Source organism: Solanum lycopersicum, chromosome 10, assembly GCF_036512215.1.
Source record: "Solanum lycopersicum chromosome 10, SLM_r2.1".
Taxonomy (NCBI): domain Eukaryota; kingdom Viridiplantae; phylum Streptophyta; class Magnoliopsida; order Solanales; family Solanaceae; genus Solanum; species Solanum lycopersicum.
Genome location: NC_090809.1, coordinates 24,333,933 through 24,353,374, shown reverse-complemented (window position 1 = coordinate 24,353,374; position 19,442 = coordinate 24,333,933). Strand labels below are relative to the sequence as shown.

The 19,442-nt window shown below is 38.7% G+C and overlaps 1 protein-coding gene and 1 long non-coding RNA gene across 2 annotated transcripts; one reads left to right on the top strand and one right to left on the bottom strand.

Moving 5' to 3' along the window:
* The first annotated feature begins 5,704 nt into the window (after positions 1–5,704).
* Positions 5,705–6,244, top strand: LOC104649816 (uncharacterized). The gene is made up of 2 exons (XM_010329372.1): positions 5,705–5,880; positions 5,977–6,244. The coding sequence occupies exons 1-2, from the start codon at positions 5,705–5,707 to the stop codon at positions 6,242–6,244; spliced, it is 444 nt and encodes a 147-aa protein (XP_010327674.1).
* A 2,287-nt stretch (positions 6,245–8,531) lies between these two features.
* On the bottom strand, positions 8,532–9,623 carry LOC138339163 (uncharacterized). The gene is made up of 2 exons (XR_011212192.1): positions 9,474–9,623; positions 8,532–8,749 (listed from the first exon to the last, which is right to left on the bottom strand). It is a non-coding gene; the product is annotated as an uncharacterized lncRNA (long non-coding RNA).
* Positions 9,624–19,442: the final 9,819 nt, after the last annotated feature.

Genomic DNA, 19,442 nt, shown 5'->3' with positions numbered 1-19,442 from the left:
GACATCAATTGAACTCATGCTTGATATAATGGGTAGCTCTTCATGTTTACAATAACCTCTATTTCTTATAATAGCGTTTGTTTGAGGTATTGTTTATCACATAATGCCATCTGTTTTGACCACATGAAAATAATAATGGATATTGCAGGGGATCATAACATCCATAATAATAATTTACTAAGTGAGCTCTATTACTATGAGTGTAAATTTGAATATGCATAGTAGTGATAGAATCTATATGATTTCCGTCGGGCCACATTATTGCAACCTAATGTGCAAGGGGTAAATTATGCGCTCGTTGATCTAACGATGAGTCAGGAAGCATTTAAGAGATATTCAGGAATATAGTGTATGGGTTAAATTTTAATATGTTCATTAGGTTTTGCACGATCAGTTCGTTGACCGTAGCTGAAGAAGCCATTCTTTTTAATCAGTTCATTTTCATGATCGTAAAAGAATAACGGTAAGTTCTTAGGTTTTTTAATTGGAAGCAACTAAATAATCTATAAATGATACATTTGTCCTTGTACTTGGAATGTATGAATACCACGGTTTCTTTAGCGAGTTCTTTATCGTAATTCAAAATTAATGAAGTGAACGCAAATATATTATTGTATGTCTTGATGTAAGTTTGAAAATGTTAGTCAGATTGAACCATTGTTACAGAAAAATCTAGTAGTTTTGTATTGAAACTTTTTTCACCACGATATAAACTGTTAGAACTTTTTTTAGAATCATATACTCGCTTCCTTGTTCTGTAATACATGGGGAACCTTTTCTTTTGGCTATGACCTGAATATTTAAGATAGATAACAAGTATTACTACTAGAAGAAATGGAAGTTGTATGGTGAAAGAGTAGTAAATATTCTTATGGTCAAATAGTCGCAATTGAAAATGATGCAATGATCAATATGCCACACTGATAAAATTAAGGCAAAGAGTAGGCTTACTTCTTTTGAAGATAGTGAGTGGACTGTGTGCTTCTTTGTCTAAATCGTCCACAAATTGAACCGCATGAAAAATTCACGATTGGTAGCTAGTAATTAAAATACATAAAAATGTTAAAAGGCTGAAATTCAAATGCAAGAAGGCATATCCCACACAGAGGAAATATTAAAGAAATAGCAAGCTTCCTTGTTTGGGAAATGGTCGAACAACTGTATACTTGTTTTCCTTTGTTCAAATAGTCTCGCGGTTGACTCAGCTGAACTTGGTGTTTGGCAGCTGCAAATTAAAATACAGAAGATGTTTAAGAACATAGTCGGTCTAAAGATGTCGGCAGAGGGAACACATTGGTAAAATTGAATTAGTAAAAGAGGAAACTTGACCTTCCTATTACTAATTACGCAAGTCAAGAGACTTTACCTTCTAAGAAAGCATGTTTATTAGGAAGAGTCATTCTTGTTCATGCATAACCATTATGTGTTACTGCATGTACCCATACTTTGTACAACTGTGCACAAAGTCCATACAATATTACTATTTTAGGTGCAGGCTCAGGTGGACGTTAAAGGTATCATTGCAGTTGTTCGGACTAATAGATTTCATCCAGATTTGGTAGGTCCTCATGCATTTAAGGATGCTTGCCTTAACATTTCTTGCTTAGTAGTATGTTGAACTAGTGGAGTATGTTCCACTAGTGTTTCTTTTCTATTTTTGTAACAACCTTAAAAAATAAATATGCTAAGTAATGCTTAATATGTCTACAATGCCTACGATTAGACTGGATTCACACGGATCGATGCGCGCAGAACAAAACATAGGAACCCTTGATACATCCAATCCAACTAACTTGGCGGTTAGTTGAGCTAGGAAAGGTTGGGTCCAACCATGAAGGGCTCTCGAATGCTAAGATTTACTCGAAGGAGTCTTTACCAGACTTAAAAAGAGGAAATGTTAGGTTTGGAGGGTCTAGGGGTAAAAATGGTCTTTTTCCAGAATAATGGTACTATCTTAATTACCCTCAATATATAGTTAATTATTTAATTAATAAGGTGGAGGGGCAATTTAGGGAGAGAGAGCCGAAATCGAGATCTTGAAGTGAAGGCTTTCTTCACTCGGGTTTTAACCTAGGTGGAAGCAATAAATAAATGTGATTTTTATTTATGATATTGAATTAATAAAATTAATTAATTATTATTATTCATTATCTGATTTAAAATAAAATAAAAATAATATTTTTAATATAAAGTAAACCTTATTTGACTAAGTCCTAAACTAGACTCCTAAGCCTAATATAACTCCTACTCTCTCATATGTTTATCTCTCCACTCTCACTCTCAATCTCTGTTATTATTTATCACGTTTTTTTCTCTGCCAAAATAATATATAGAAGAATAAAAATAAACCAAGTTCTTCACACTTGAAGAACTCACACAAAATTACAAGAAAACAAACATTAATCGCACACTCGGCTAAGGAAGGTTGTCATTCGAGTGGAGTTAATATTGAGGAGGCTTATACGTGTTCTCAAGTGGAGTTTTTGGGTAGAAACATCAAGGTTTGAACGTCAAAAAAAGGTATGGGTTTTATTACTCTTGGTCCCATTCCCAAGAGACCCTTAAGGCTCAGATGGATCAGCTCGAAAACTAGGGTTGTTCCCGTTCTTGTCGAACTCCTTCTCCCTAGTGTCTCATTGACCTCAATGTGAAATAGTTTAGAGATCATGTTGTTGGTATGTTTGAGGGTAGTTTAAGTATGAAGTTTGATTTTCGTGATAATGTGTTCTTGATTATGTGTTTGGAATTGTAAGCATGTTAAGTTATGTCAACCGAAAGTATTTGAAAATATTTTTATGGTTGAATTTTATGTGTGAATGTTTCTGTAAATTATGAGGTGTAAAAGTGTTGTAATGGTTATGGATGAAATGGTAATTCTTGGCTAATTATAATCATAAAAAGATTACACTTAAAGATGCCCCAAATGATCCATGAAATGCCTTAAGAATTAACGTATGAATGATGATAAAAAGAATCCGAAAATAGTGAACAAATTTCAAGCATTTGGTAGGTTGGGTTCGGCCAAACAAAATGGTACAAAATGCAATGAAAAATGAGTTTAAAATAAGTGAGATCACTATGGATTGAACCCAAGACATCATTACATGAAATCTATAATAAAAAATCAACAAAAGATTAAGACAAAAATGGATTGGCAGAGACTATATTTCCAGTCTGCTGGAAATTGAAGTCTCGGGAAACTTTTTTAAAAAATGATCTTCGTTTAAAAAAAATTTAAAATTTTCTCATTGGGGATTGAAACCATGACCTCGCTAAATGAAAATTTCATAAAAATATCATTAGAAAAATGTAAGGAAAAATAGATGGGATTCGAAATCCAGTTCCCTTGCCCAATTTCGTATTAACACATAAGTCATACGTCAGTAAATGTTTAATGAATGCTGCCGCTAAAGATCGAAATCAATATCTTGGCATGTCTATAAGATGCATAATTCTTGTACCACATAATCTTGGGTAAATATGAATCACTTAGACAAACTATGAATGAAGCCCCATTGATTGTATGTATGGACCCGTAAGTCTAGAATACGTTTAAAAGTAAGTGAACCTAAGAGGTATGTAATGAAATGATGAAACCCTAGAAGAGTTATGTACAAGTGTAAAATACACTTAATGTCCAAGAGCATTGGAATATGATGAAATGAATAATGAAATGATGAAATGAACAATGAAATGATGAAACCCTAGAAGAGTTAAGTACGTCTGTGAAACATACCAAATGGAAAAGTGCATTAGTATATGATGAAATTAACATTCACGTAAAAAGGGGTGAGTAACTGCGAAGAGCAAATGTGCTAATGATAATGAATGTGGTGACAACATGATATGAGGCTAATGTAAGAGATGAGATCAATCTCAAATGAGCCTTAGTATATGTTTCCAAAACGCACTCAACTATGAGAGTGTGAAGTTAATGAAGAGACTAGTCTCTATGAACACTCTAATGAAAGTATTGAGATTAACAGACTTAATACTAATAATGAGTTAAGAAATCATCTATTGAGCTATGATGTCCTCATAGTAGAAGCCAGCTTCAATGATGTATGAGTTGAATGTAATGGAACTTTATACTGAGCACGCACCGATAGACTAGCTATGAGCGGTGAAGCCTTCTTTTGGGAAGGGCAGAGGTTCACGTAACTCTCATGAGATGAGACTGTCTAGAATGTCGGGAATGGGTCTACTTATATCTCATAATCTTCAAATCTGTACTTCCGATATAAGGATCTAGCGGGGTTCAATTCCCATGTACGCTAGTATGTTTTGAGTCACTTTGGCCGGTGATTCCACCTCTTTTCGGTGTGGGGTTTCATGACACTGGATTTCATGAAGCTCACATGATCTATGTCGGTTAAAGTTAAAGTTTCCAATGAATGAAGGAGGCCAGCCTCAAATGATGCACATAATGAAATGAATGATACCAAAGGTCTTAGGATAGGATAATCAAACGGTGAGTTAGATTCAAGTAATGACATTAGGTCATTCTTGGTCATTGCACAACGAACCCAATGAAAGTCTTAAACTACATCGCATAAATCTTGTTTACATTGGCCCATGAATAAAATGAAATGGAGTACGTATGAATGAATGAAGAAGACTCTTTGTTTGCTAAAGCAGATTCCCTAGTTAAGATCCCATATGTTGAACTCTCATTTCTGGAAAGTTTTAATGTTAGGTCCATGATTCAAAGGTCTCATGGCGTATGAATGAATGATGAAACATGTTATTTTCTATATGTGATATGATATGTGAAATATGTTATGTGATGTTTGCAAATGATTAGATTGATGATGCATGATACACTAATGGCAAGACTTCCAAATCATAATTTGGCAGGTCCGTTGACTTTTCTAATCCAAATTTGGCAAGTCCACTTACTTGACTCTCCATAAAACATGTTGTTAGGAAAGAGATATTCTTTTTCATGCATGTCCTTGGTGTGTACTTGCATATATCCATACTTAGTACAAGTGTGTACTAATTCCATAAAAGTATCTACTTTTAGGTGCAGGCACAGGTGGACATTAGATCTTACAGTACGACGTTACAGTTATTCGGATGTGGAGCTTTCATCCGGACATGGAAGGCCCTCATGCTTTCGAGGGTGTCTACTGTTATTATCTAGCTTAGATGTATGGTTTACCTAGTGTACCAAGTTCCACTAGTGTTTTTGTCAACTTCTATTTCAGACTTTGTATTTGTGCCGTTTTGGAAAAAATACTTGTAGTGAAATTATGAATTGTTTCTTTCGTTTGATTATCACTATATTAGATGGTTGATTTGTGAACGCCTATGATGTTAAGTTTAAAATGTTAAGCATGAATTAAGAAGACAAAAATTCAAATTTTCCGCTAAAATTAACCTAGATGAATTAAGAATGACCTATGTAGGCTTATGTGCGACCTCTGACCGGTCGCGTCTGCGGTCTAGATTTTGAATATGAAGACGTTGGTATCATAGAACTAGGTTAAATTCCGAGGATAATAAGTTCACATCAACCACATTGAGTAGTTTCTAAGTAATGGTAGTGAAGTGCACCACTATCCTGAATTAGAGACTACGTGATGCATAGGAAAATTCCCTTTTTTTTATCTTATCCTACCTTCTCTAATGTCTGTTTCATTGTGTTAAGAGCGTATCTAGCATCAACTCTTGAGATTCATAATGATGAATACGAGGATAAATGAAGGCAGATCAACAAGGTGTTTTCAGGGAGAACCCACCTACTTGCACCATGGCTAGCAAGTTAAGGGACTTCACGAGGATGAATCCTCCCGTTTACACTGGATCTAAGATTGTTGAGAATCTCGAGGAGGAGTGTAGGGCAGCTATGTTGCATTCCAGCATGGGTCTTTCCAGGCTTATTGTCCATGTCCAATAAGTGGAGGAAAATAGGAATAGGAAGCATACTAGGGCGGGGAACAGGTAAAGACAATCTGAGAATATTTTTTCTAGGAAGACTAGTACTGAAATTAGGGATAAGCCCAGGTTTAAGAAGGGACTCTTCCACCAAGGGGAGTCAAGTTCATTCAAGGGTTACCATGATAGGAATTCCGAGTTTAGAGTTAAGAGAAATAATGAAGTAGATACACCTTTGGAGAGACCACCTTACAGGAAATGTGGCAAACTACATGCAGGAGAGTGTATGATGAGCATTAATGCTTGTTATAGTTGTGGCAAACCGGGTTACATGGTGAAGGATTGTCCGATTAGGAGACGTTAAGAACAAGGGAAGGAGAGAGTTCAGTCAAGTGGTCCAAGCGAAGAGGCTCCAAGGAGGCAACTATTCCTCGCACTCAAGTATACGGGTACAGGGAAAGACACTTCTCTTGAAGTCTTGGATGAGTAGCCTCAATAAGCCCTTCAGGTATTTGACTGTGTATGGTGTTTATGTATTAGTATGAGGTAAATATGTTTGATTCATCATGTTGGATGTTGATTTGTATGACTTACATGTTTACTTATGTTGTATGCTTTGATGAGACTAGTTTCGGAAAAAGTTCCTTAGTCCATTAATGTGAAGTTACTACTAGGTTTCAAGGATGTGCGCCATCATGTTAATATGTGAATCAGATATTCACCAATGGGAAATATTGAATTACCTATGTAGGCATACATTCTATAGATGACTTACTTATTGTTAGTAAAGAGTAGTGTCATTCGGGGATGAATGTTCCTAAGGGGGATAATGTGACAACCCTAAAAAAAATGAATATGCTTAGTAATGCTTAATGTGTCTAGAATGCCTACGATTAAACCAGGTTCACACGGATTGATGCGCGTAGAAACAGACTATGTAACCCTTGGTACATCCAAGAAAACTAACTTGGGGGGTTAGTTTTGCTAGGAAAGGTTGGGTCCAACAATGTAGAACTCTCGAATGTAAAGATTTACTCGAAGGAGTCTTTACCAGACATAAAAAGAGGAAATCCTAGGTTTGGAGAGTCTAGGGGTAAAATAGTCTTTTTATAGGATAAGGGTAGTATCTTAATTACCCTAAATAAATAATTAATTATTTAATTAATAAGGTGGATGGGCAATTTTGGGGGAGAGAGCCGAAATTGAGCTCTTGAAGTGAAGTCTTGCTTCACCCGGGTTCGATCCTAGGTGAAAGCAATAAATTAATATGATTTTTATTTATGCTATTAATTAATATAATTAATAATTATTATTATTCATTAGATGATTTAAAATAAAATAAAAATCAGATTTTTAATAATTAAGTAAACTTTACTTGACTAAATCCTAAACTAGACTCCTAAGACTAATATAACTCCTACTCTCTCTTACGTTTATCTCTCCACTCTCAAGCTCAATCTCTGTTATTCTTTCTCACATTTTTTCTCTGCCAAAATAAGATACAAAAGCAGAAAAATAAACCAAGTTCTTCACACTTGAAGAACTCACACGAAATCACAAGAAAACAAACATTAATCGCACACTAGGGTAATAGAGGTTGTCATTCGACTGGAGTTAATATTGAGGAGGCTTAGACGTGTTCTTGAGTGGGTTTTTTGGGAAGCAACATCAAGATTTGAACTTCAAAATAAGATATGGGTTTTCTTACTCCTGTTACCGTTCCCTAGAGACCCTTAAGGCTCAGATGAATCTACTCGAAAACAATGGTTGTTCCCGTTCTTGTCGAACTCTTTGTCCCTAGTATCCCTTAGATCTCAATGTGAAATAGGTTATAAATCATGTTGTTGGTAAGTTTGCTGGTATTTTAAGTATGAAGTTTGATTTTCATGCTAATGTGTTCTTTATTATGTTTTTGAAATTGTAAGCATGTTAAGTTATGTCAACCGAAAATATGTGAAAATGTTTTTATAGTTGAATTTTATGTGCGAATGTTTCTGTAAATTATTAGCTGTAAAAGTGTTGTAAAGGTTATGGATGAAATGACAATTCTTGTCTAAACACAATCATCAAAATATTACACTTAAAGATGCATCGAGTGATCCATCAAATTCCTTAAGAATTAACGTTTGAATGATGATAAAAAGAAGCTGAAAATAGTGAACAAATTTCCAACATTTGGTAGGTTGGGTTCCGGCAAACAAAATGGTACAAAATGCAACTAAAAATGAATGTAAAATAAGTGAAATCACTAAGGATTGAAACCAAGAAATCATTACATGAAATCTACAAAAAATTCAACAAAAGATTAAGACAAAAATGTCACGACCCAACCCGATGGGCCGTGACTAGTGCCCGTTTTGGACACCCACATACAAACCTGCTAAGTATAACCAACTGAAACTAAGACAATATGGAATTTAATCGAATCAAGCCAACCCCAACGTCATATATATATAAGAGGACCTTTCACATAAGGAGTCATAACCATTCAACCATAACAGCATACGCGAGCCGACAAGGCCGCCACTATTCAAAGCATAATATCATACGTATGCCGAAAAGGCTGCCACTACACAATACACAATGATGTACGCAGCTGACAAGGTTGCCCCTGTACAAGCGGACATCCCAAACAAACCATGTCCAGACCATTATCCAAAACATATATATACAACCCACATAATGTCCACAGACCTTTAAGAGTACATTAGTGAAACTCGACGGGACAGGGCCCCGCCATACCCATAGACGAGCAAAAGACTACACAAAAGTTATGTACCAAAACGACTGGGCTCCGGAACAGTGGAGCTCTCCCAATAAGTAGAGTAGATATCCTAGGCCGGAGGATCACCGAACTGTGCGTCTACACCTGCGGGCATGAAACGCATCCCCCTCAAGGAAAGGGGGGTCAGTACGGACAATGTACTGAGTATGTAAAGCATAAGGTAAAGATGACAGGATACCAATATGGCAAGTCGAAACAAAATATCTCTACACATATAGCCTTTTAAGTGAAAATCATGCATATATTTAACATTTAAGGTGCCCAGCTTCCCTAGTAAGGGGCTCGGCAAAATAATCATCACATCATCTCCGTCATCATCATCATCATAACTATCCTCATCACCAATCATATATATAATATACATACCCGGCCCTCTAGTGAGGAACTCGGTGACATATGCAAGAAACTCCGCAAGAATATTACCCGGCCCGGGACTCGGTGAAATGATAAATGACTCTATGCACGAGCAGAATATTATGAGCAACCATATGCAATTAAAATCATTTCTTATAACTCAATAGAACAATCAACGTGAACCAGCAAGGAGTATTACCAAATATTAATGTTTTATCAATATTATGAACCTTTAATACGATATGGAAACATAAAATCTCAATGACTCTAAGAAGCATTACCACAGATATTAGAGATCATCATAGCCTTAGACATAGCCGATATATAGAGGAATAATTGTGGAAGCAAGAATATACGTCACCTAGACGCTCTAGAGGTAAGTATCAAATCTGTCAGTTATTCGCTTATTTTTAAAAGTCATGCCAAGCACGAAAGAAGGGACAGCGTTACATACCGTATAATCGAGCCGCACGTCCAATATTTACTGCTCAAGCTATTAATCAAATTATTTGCAGCTGCTGGCCAAGATTTGCAGGGTTGGTTTCTCCATTTCCATGGCTGCCTAAAACAAGTGGTGAAGAAGAAGATGATATGCAGCAATGCATTTCACCACTATATTTAGCATGGAGTAGATTTCTCCACCTCATTTAATAGTATGAAGTGGAGGCAGCCCCCCTTTACACCTGTCAACTAAGGCCATCCAACAATCTGATTCCTTTTTCATTTTTGCCTTTTGTGGTGGGGCCCACTTGATTAAATTAATCCTAATCAGCCACCAATTATGAGTGGTGGGGCCCATTGGATTAAATCAATCTAAATTAGCCACTAATTAATCCCTCACTTAAAGTTAATGGTACTTACATTAGCCAACTCATACTTAATATCACATTTGTAAATAACATCCTTGCCTAATATTTCTTTACGTCTTCAAGTTCACGATGCGCACTACGTATAAAAAAAATATGAGGCATAACATCCTTCCCCCCTTAGGAACATTCGTCCTCGAATGTTAAGTTAACGTCTTGCAAAAACAAATTCCAGCGAGGTCTCTCTAAAAGTTATACCTATCAACCTACATTCCATAACTTACAGATGCCTCACAACTACATAATCTCATTATCTATCAATATAGTCAAGCTAGGAATTGAATTACCTGCAGGTACGGGGAACAAGTAAGGATACTTATTCTTCATTTCTTCTTCTGCTTCCCAAGTCATCTCCTCCCTATTGTTATTTTGCCACAACACTTTGACGGAAGCCACATCCTTAGTACGTAACCTTCTAACGTGACGATCAAGTATAGCCACGGGTTTCTCCTCATATGACAACTCCTCTGTTACCTGAATATCATCTACAGGGAATACTCTAGAAGGATCACCAATACATTTACGTCGCATCGATACATGGAAGACTGGATGTACCGCCTCCAAATCAGAAGGTAGATCCAACTCATAGGCAACCTTGCCAATCCTACGAACAATCTGATAAGGCCCAATGTATCTCGGACTGAGCTTCCCCTTCCTGCCAAATCTCATCACACCCCTCATGGGTGATACCTTCAGGAATACCCAGTTACCAATCTGAAACTCCAAATCTCGACGCTGATTATTTGCATTTGACTTCTGTCGACTCTAGGCTGCTAATAATCTTTCTTGAATAAGCTTCACCTTGTCAACAGCTTGCTGAATCACATCCGAGCCTATTAACTTTGTCTCGCCAACATCAAACCAACCAATAGGTGATCTGCACTTCCTCTCATATAAGGCCTCGTACGGTGCCATCTGGATACTAGAATGGTAGCTATTATTATAGGCAAACTCAATGAGCGGCAAGTGGTCATCCCAGCTGCCTTTGAAGTCAATAATACAGGCCCGCAACATATCTTCTAGTGTCTGAATAGTACGCTCAACCTGCCCATCAGTCTGAGGGTGAAATGCTGTTCTAAGGTTCACCTCTGTCCCCAATCCCTTCTGAAACGATCTCCAAAAGTTGGCTGTAAATTGAGTTCCTCTGTCTGATATAATGGACGTGGGAACCCCATGAAGTCTCACTATTTCCCTGACATATAACCTCGCATAATCTTCAGCCGAATAAGTAGTCCTGACTGGAAGAAAATGGGCCGATTTCGTCAGCCTATCAACAATAAGCAATATAGAGTCATACTTCCGTTGAGTGCGAGGTAAGCCTGTAATGAAGTCCATATTAATCATCTCGCATTTCCAAGTTGGGATCTCTATCTCCTGTAATATCCACCAGGCTTTTGATGTTTGATCTTGACTTGTTGACAATTTGGGCACTGAGCAACAAACTTCGCTATGTGCTTTTTCATGCCATCCCACCAATATAAGCATCTGAGGTCATGATACATTTTTGTTGATCCTGGGTGAATAGAGTAACGGGCATAGTGTGCCTCTCCCATAACCTCCAGTCGTAGCCCCGCAGTATCGGGTACACAAAATCTGCCTTCATATCGTAACACTCCTTCAGGTGTAACCTTAAATGGGGTATTTTCCTTTTGAAGAGCTGCATCTCTATACTGTGCCATAATAGGGTCCTTGTATTGGTGTCTCTTTACCTCATCTATGATTGAGGACTCAGCAACCTCTCGAATAGAAACTCCACTATCTTCCTAATTAGCTAGACGGACTCCAAGGCTGGATAGCCTCTGAATCTCTTGAACCATATCCCTCCCTTCTGTTTGTACATTTGTCAAGCTACCCATGGACTTACGGCTAAGAGCATCTGCTACAACATTCGCTTTCCCTGGATGATATAAAATATCAACATCATAATCCTTTAGCAACTCTAACCACCGCCTCTGTCGTAAGTTCAGCTCCTTCTGTTTAAAGATATATTGGAGGCTCTTATGATCTGTATAGATGTCCATATGGACACCATTTAAATAATGTCTCCATATCTTCAAGGCATGAACCACGACAGCTAACTCCAGATCGTGAGTAGGATAGTTCTTTTCACGCTTCCTAAGTTGTCGGGAGGAATAGTCTATAACTTTACCATGCTGCATCAATACACATCCTAGCCCAACACCCGAAGCATCACAATAAATAACATAGCCGTCTGGTCCCTCCGGAAAAGTTAGGACTGGAGCTGTAGTCAATTTGTCTTTCAATAGCTTGAAGCTTCGCTCACAAGCATTTGTCCACTTGAACATGGCTGCCTTTTGAGTTAGCCTTTTCAAAGGCGCTAAAATTAAGGCAAACTTTTCTACGAATCTCCTGTAATATCCTGCTAACTCCAAAAAGCTCCGTACCTCAGTAGATGTCGTAGGTATGGGCCAAGTCTTTACCGCCTCAATTTTCTGCGTGTCTACCCGAATACCATCAGCTCCAATAATATTCCCCAAGAATGCCACTGAAGTCAACCAGAACTCGCACTTAGAAAATTTAGCATACAACTTCTGGTGCTAAAGCACCCTAAGTACCGTCCTTAAATGATCTGCATGCTCCTCTTCTAAACGTGAATAGACCAGAATATCGTCTATAAATATAATAACAAACATATCAAGGAATGGTTTAAATACTCGATTCATTAAATCCATGAACACCGCTGGAGCATTAGTCAGCCCAAAAGAGAGCACTCTAAACTCATAATGCCCATATCGGGTCCGGAATGCCGTCTTTGGAATATCTGCCTCCCTTACCCGCACCTGATGATAACCTGACCGCAAGTCTATCTTTGAAAAACACTTTGCACCCTGCAACTGGTCAAATAGATCGTCAATCCTTGGGAGGGGATACCTGTTCTTTATTGTTACTTTGTTCAACTGCCTATAATCAATGCACATCCGCAGCGACCCATCCTTGTTCCTCACAAACAGTACCGGTGCTCCCCAAGGTGATGTACAAGGCTTGATGAAGCCCTTTTCTAGCAAATCCCTCAATTGCTCTTTCAATTCTTTCAACTCAGCAGGTGCCATTCTATAAGGAGGTATAGATATAGGCTGGGTATGTGGCAGTACATCTATAGTAAACTCTATCTCCCGTTCTGGAGGAAGGCCTGGAAGTTCCTCGGGGAATACATCGGGAAATTCTTTAACTACCGGGACTGATTGAAGATTCGGTGCCTCTGCCTTTATGTCATGCACCCGAATCAGATGGTAAATATAGCCTTTTCTAACCATATTCCCAGCCTTGAGGTATGAAATGAACTTACCTTTCGGTGATACTGTACTTCCCTTCCACTCTATAATCGGTTCCCCTGGAAATTGAAATCGAACTATCTTTCCTCTACAATCAACATTAGCATAACAAGCAGCCAACCAATCCATGCCCATGATAATATCAAACTCAATCATATTTAACTCTATTAGATCTGCTACGGTACGACGACTATATATAACTACTGAACAATTCCTATATACTCGCGTAGCTATGACAAAATCTCCTACAGGTGTAGCTACCCCAAATGGTTCTATCAACTCAGACTCTATTCCGATCCTACTAGCAACAAAGGGAGATATATATGATAAGGTGGAACCTGGGTCTATCAATGCATACACACTTCGGGAGAATAGTGATAATATACCCGTGATCAAACTAGGTGACGCCTCCTGATCTTGCCTATTAGTCAAAGCATATATACGGTTTGAGGGACCGCAAGAACTGGAAGCTCCACCACGTCCTCTACCACGGCCTGCTGGCGCCTGAATACCCTGCCCCGTAGGGCGCATAGCCACAGAAGAAGATGAACCAGCAACGGACCCTGTAGGCTGTGCCATACCATTTGCACTACCTCTAAGGTGACACTCCCTCATAGTATGGCCCTGACGGCTGCAAGAAAAACACGCACCTGTAGCCCAACGACATTCCCCAGGACGGGACTTACCACAACGAGAACACCGAGGCAAAGGTGGCCTCGACTAGCTCAAACCCCTGCCCATCTGTGACCCTGACGTCCTGGAGCTCTGACCAACTTCCGAATATCCCATACGATCGAACCCCCTACCCATGAAACGTGGGGGTGCACTCTATGCTGGCTGGGAAGAAAATCTAACATGCTGCTGAGACTGCCCGCTTTGAAACTCGTCAGGATAACCTGCTGATCTAGCCCTCTTATGCTGACCTCTATTATAATCTCTATCTGGTTGACGTCCCCTGTGCCTATCCTCTACCCCCTGTGCATATGCCTGCACCCGAGCAATGTCCATACCTGGCTGAAGAGTCACTGCCATACAACGGTCAATCAAATAACGATCCAATCCCATCACATAACGATGTACCCTGTCTGCCATATCAGCCACAATAGTAGGCGCATGCCTAGCCAATGAATCAAACTCGAGGCTATACTCTTGAACGCTCCTACCATTTTGCTTCAAAGGCAAGAATCTATCGACTCTAGCTCGCTTCATCTCCGGAGGCAGGAAGTGGCCCTGGAAAGCCTCCACAAATTCATCCCATACCGCTGGAGGAGCAGCCTCACCCCTAGATAACTCCCAAGACTCATACCAATTAATAGCTACATCCCGTAAATGATACGTAGCCAACTCAACAGACTCGGTCTCCGAAGCCTTGATTATCCTCAATGTACGCTTCATCTGACGAATAAACTCTTGCGGATCATCCTGGGGCCTTGACCTAAAGAACTCTCGAGGATTACAAATTAAGAAGTCACGAGCCCTTAAGCTATCAGATCTATCCGCATGATCAGCTCCTAGTCCATGCCTGCGAGCCTGATCTGCCACTAATCTAGTCAGCAATTGAACCGCATCTCTCATGGCCCTATCCTCCGCCCCTGACTGAGGAGCTAGAGGTTCAAATGTTGGGGCCTCGGGGGCTGGTGGTGTCCCCCGAACTGGAGCTGCTGCTGCTCTATGCTCTTCTGGCGGTGGGGGTGTAGCAGAGCTCTCCGACTGGAGCATAATACAAGGCATAGACTGGGCACGGGCCCTAGTAACTCTCCGGGTCTTACTAGTACCTTCTGCTACCGATTTTCCCTTCTGGGCGGCTGTCGCTTTCTTTGGAGGCATAGCTGAAAGCACACGGATTCGTTAGAGAGCGATTATCCTGTTAATATAGCTCTATCGCACGATCTAGAATAAGAAGAAAGAATGACATCCTAAATGTCCTGTAGCTTCCTGTTTATAAATTTGGTGCACAACACACCGATAAACAAGACTCTACTAGACGAGGTCTGTAGACACTTCCGAGGAAGAACCGCTCTGATACCACTCTTTGTCACGACCCAACCCGATTGGCCGTGAGTAGTGCTCGTTTTGGACACCCACATAAAAACCTGCTAAGTATAACAAAATGAAACTAAGACAATATGGAATTTAATTGAATCAAGACAACCCCAACGTCATATATATATATAAGAGGACCTGTCTCATAAGGAGTCATAACCATTCAACCATAACAGCATACGCGAGCCGACAAGGCCACCACTATTCAAAGCATAATAACATATGTATGCCGACAAGGCTGCCACTACACAATACACAATGCTGTACGTAGTCGACAAGGCTGCCCCTGTACAAGCGGACATCCCAAACAAACCATGTCCAGACAATTATCCAAAACATATATATATAACCCACATAATGTCCACAGACCTCTAAGAGTACATTAGTGAAACTCGACGGGATAGGGCCCCGCCATACCCATAGACGAGCAAAAGACTACATAAAAGTTATGTACAAAAACGACTGGGCATCGGAACTGTGGAGCTCTCCCAATCAGCAGAGTTGATATCCTAGGCGGGAGGATCACCGAACTGTGCGTCTACACCTGCGGGCATGAAACGCAGCCCCCCCCCCCCCCGAGGAAAGGGGGGTCAGTACGGACAATTTACTGAGTATGTAAAGCATAAGGTAAAGATGACAGGATACCAATATGGCAAGTCGAAACAAAATATCGCTACACATATACCCTTTTAAGTGAAAATCATGCATATATTTAACATTTAAGGTGCCCAGCTTCCCTAGTAAGGGGCTCGGCAAAATAATCATCACGTCATCTCCGTCATCATCATCATCACAACCATCCTCATCACCAATCATATATATAATATACATACCCGGCCCTCTAGTGAGGAACTCGGTGACATATGCAAGAAACTCCGCACGAACATTACCCGGCCCGGGACTCGGTGAAATGATAAATGAGTCTATGCACGAGCAGAATATTATGAGCAACCATATGCAATTAAAACCATTTCTTATAACTCAATAGAACAATCAACGTGAACCAGCAAGGAGTATTACCAAAGATTAATGTTTTATCAAGATTATGAACCTTTAATACGATATGAAAATGTAAAATGTCAATGACTCTAAGAAGCATTACCATAGATATTAGAGATCATCATAGCCTTAGACATAGCCGATATATAGAGGAATAATTGTGAAAGCAAGAATATACGTCACCTAGACGCTCTAGAGGTAAGTATCAAATCTGTCTGTTATTCGCTTATTTTTAAAAGTCATGCCAAGCAAGAAAGAAGGGACAGCGTTACATACCGTATAATCGAGCCGCACGTCCAATATTTACTGCTCAAGCTATTTATCAAATTATTTGCAGCTGCTGGCCAAGAGTTGCAGGGTTGGTTTCTCCATTTCCATGGCTGCCTAAGACAAGTGGTGAAGAAGATGATGATATGCAGCAATGCATTTCACCACTTTATTTAGCATGGAGTGTATTTCTCCACCTCATTTAATAGTATGAAGTGGAGGCAGCCCCCCTCTACACCTGTCCACTAAGGCCAGCCCACAATCTGATCCCTTTTTAATTTTTGCCTTGAGTGGTGGGGCCTATTGGATTAAATTAATCCTAATCAGCCACCAATTATGAGTGGTGGGGCCCATTGGATTAAATCAATCCAAATTACTTACTAATAAATCCCTCACTTAAAGTTAATGGCACTTATATTAGCCAACTCATACTTAATATCACATTTGGAAATAACATCCTTGCCTAATATTTCTTTACGTCTTCTAGATCACGATGCGCACTACGTATAAAAAATGTGAGGCATAACAAAAAATAGATTGGAAGAGACTAAATTTCCAGACTACTGGAAATCATAGTCTCGGCCAACTTTTTAAAAAAATGAGTTTCGTTTAAAATTCTTTCAAAATGTGAGGTCACTAGGGATTGTAACCACGACTAACTAAATTAAAATTTCATAAAAATTTTGTGATAAAAATGTAAGAAAATTAGATGTGGTGAGTTAGGATTGAACCCACAACCTCTTGAATGGATATGAGTGTTAGGAGAAAAACAAAGGAGAAAATAAATGTGGAGAGTGGGGATTGAACACATAACTTTTTGGATCAGTGATAAATTCAAGTTATAAAATAAAACAAAAATAATGAGCTTTTGGGGGATTGAACCCACAATGGTCTTGACTTTAACGAAAAAGGAGAGGAGAAAAAGAAAGAAAATATTATGGGGTTGATGGGGATAGAACTAGGGTCCCCCAAATTTAAAAAAAGTGATTATCAAGTTTAAAATAAGATTAAGTGTTGTCCAAGGGATTTGAAATTCGATTCCCTTGCCCAATTTTGTATTGACACATAAGTCCGACGTAAGTAAATATTTAATGAATGTTGCAGCTAAAGATCGAAATCAATGTCTTGGCATGTCTACAAGTTGCATAAGTCTTGTACCACATAATCTTGGGTAAATATGAATCACTTACACAAACTATGAATTAAGCCCAATAGATTGTATGTATAAACCCATAAGTATAGTATACGTTTAAAAGTAAGTGAACCTAAGATGTATGTAATGAAATGATGAAACCCTAGAAGGGTTAAATACGATTGTAAAATACACTAAATGGCAAAGTGCATTGGAATATGATGAAATGAACAATGAAATGATAAAATGAATGATGAAATGATGAAACCCTAGAAGGGTTAAGTAAAAGTGTGAAATACACCAAATGGCCAAGTGCATTAGAATATGATGAAATGAACATTCACGTAAAAAGGGGTGAGTAACTATGATGATCAAATGTGATAATGATAATGAATGTGGTGACAACATAATATGAGGCTAATTTAAAAAATGAGAGCAATCTCAAATGAGCATAAGTAAATGTTTCCAAAACATCACCTATGAGAGTGTAAAGTTAATGAAGAGACTAGTATCTACGAACACTCTATTGAAAGTATTGAGATTAACACACTTAATACTAACGATGAGATGAAAAATCATCTATTTATCTATGATGTCCTCATATAGAAATCAACTTCCATGATGTATGAGTTGAATGTAATCGAACTTTATACTGAGCACTGATAGACTAGCTATGAGCGGTGATGCCTTCTTTCAGGAAGGGCGGAGGTTCACGTAACTCTCATGAGATGATATTGTCCATAATGCCGGATATGGGTCTCCTTATATCTCTTAGTATTCAAACCTATACTCCCGATTTAGGGATCTGGCGGGGTTCAATTCCCATGTACGCTAGCATGTTTTGGGTCACTTTGGTCGGTGATTCCACCTCTTTTCGGTGTGGGGTTTCATGACACATGATTTCATGATGCTCACATGTTCCCAATTAATAAAGGATATGCACATAATGAAATGAATGATAGTAAAGGTGTTAGGATATGATAATCAAATGGTGAGTTCGATTCAAGTAATGACATTAGGTCATTCTTTGTCATTGCACAACGAACCCGATAAGAGTCTTACACTACATCCTAGGTATAGCTCGTGTTTACACTGGCCCATGAATGAAATGAAATTGAATATGTATGAATGAAAGAAGAAGACTCTGTGTTTGCTAAAGCAGACTCCCTAGTTTAAGTCCCATATGTTAAGCCCTCATTTCTGAAAAGTCTTAATGTTAAGTCCATGATACAAAGGTTTCATGGCATATGAATGAATGATATGAAAGATGTTATGTTCTATATGTTATATGATGTGTGAAATATGTTATATCTTGTTTGCAAAATGATATGTTTCATGATGCATGATACACTCATGGCATGACTTGTCAAATCCAAATTTGGCAGGTCCATTGACTTTCCTAATCCAAATTTTGAATGTCCACTGACTTGACTTCCATAAATCATGTTGTTAGGAAAGAGCTATTATTTCTCATGCATGTCCTTGGTGTGTGCTTTCATATACCCATACTTAGTAGAAGTGTGCACTAAATCCATAAAAATATCTACTTTTAGGTGTAGGCATAGGTGGACGTTAGATCTTATAGTACGACGTTCCATCTATCCGGACATGGAGCTTTCATTCGGACTTGGTAGGCCCTCATGCTTTCGAGGTTGTCTACTGTTATTATCTAGCTTAGATGTAGGCATTAGCTAGTGGACCATGTTCCACTAGTCTTTATTTCCACTTCTATTTCGGACTTTCTATTGGTGCCGTTTTGGAAAATATACTTTTAATGCAATTATGAATTGTTTCTTTCATTTGATTATAGCTATATTAGATGG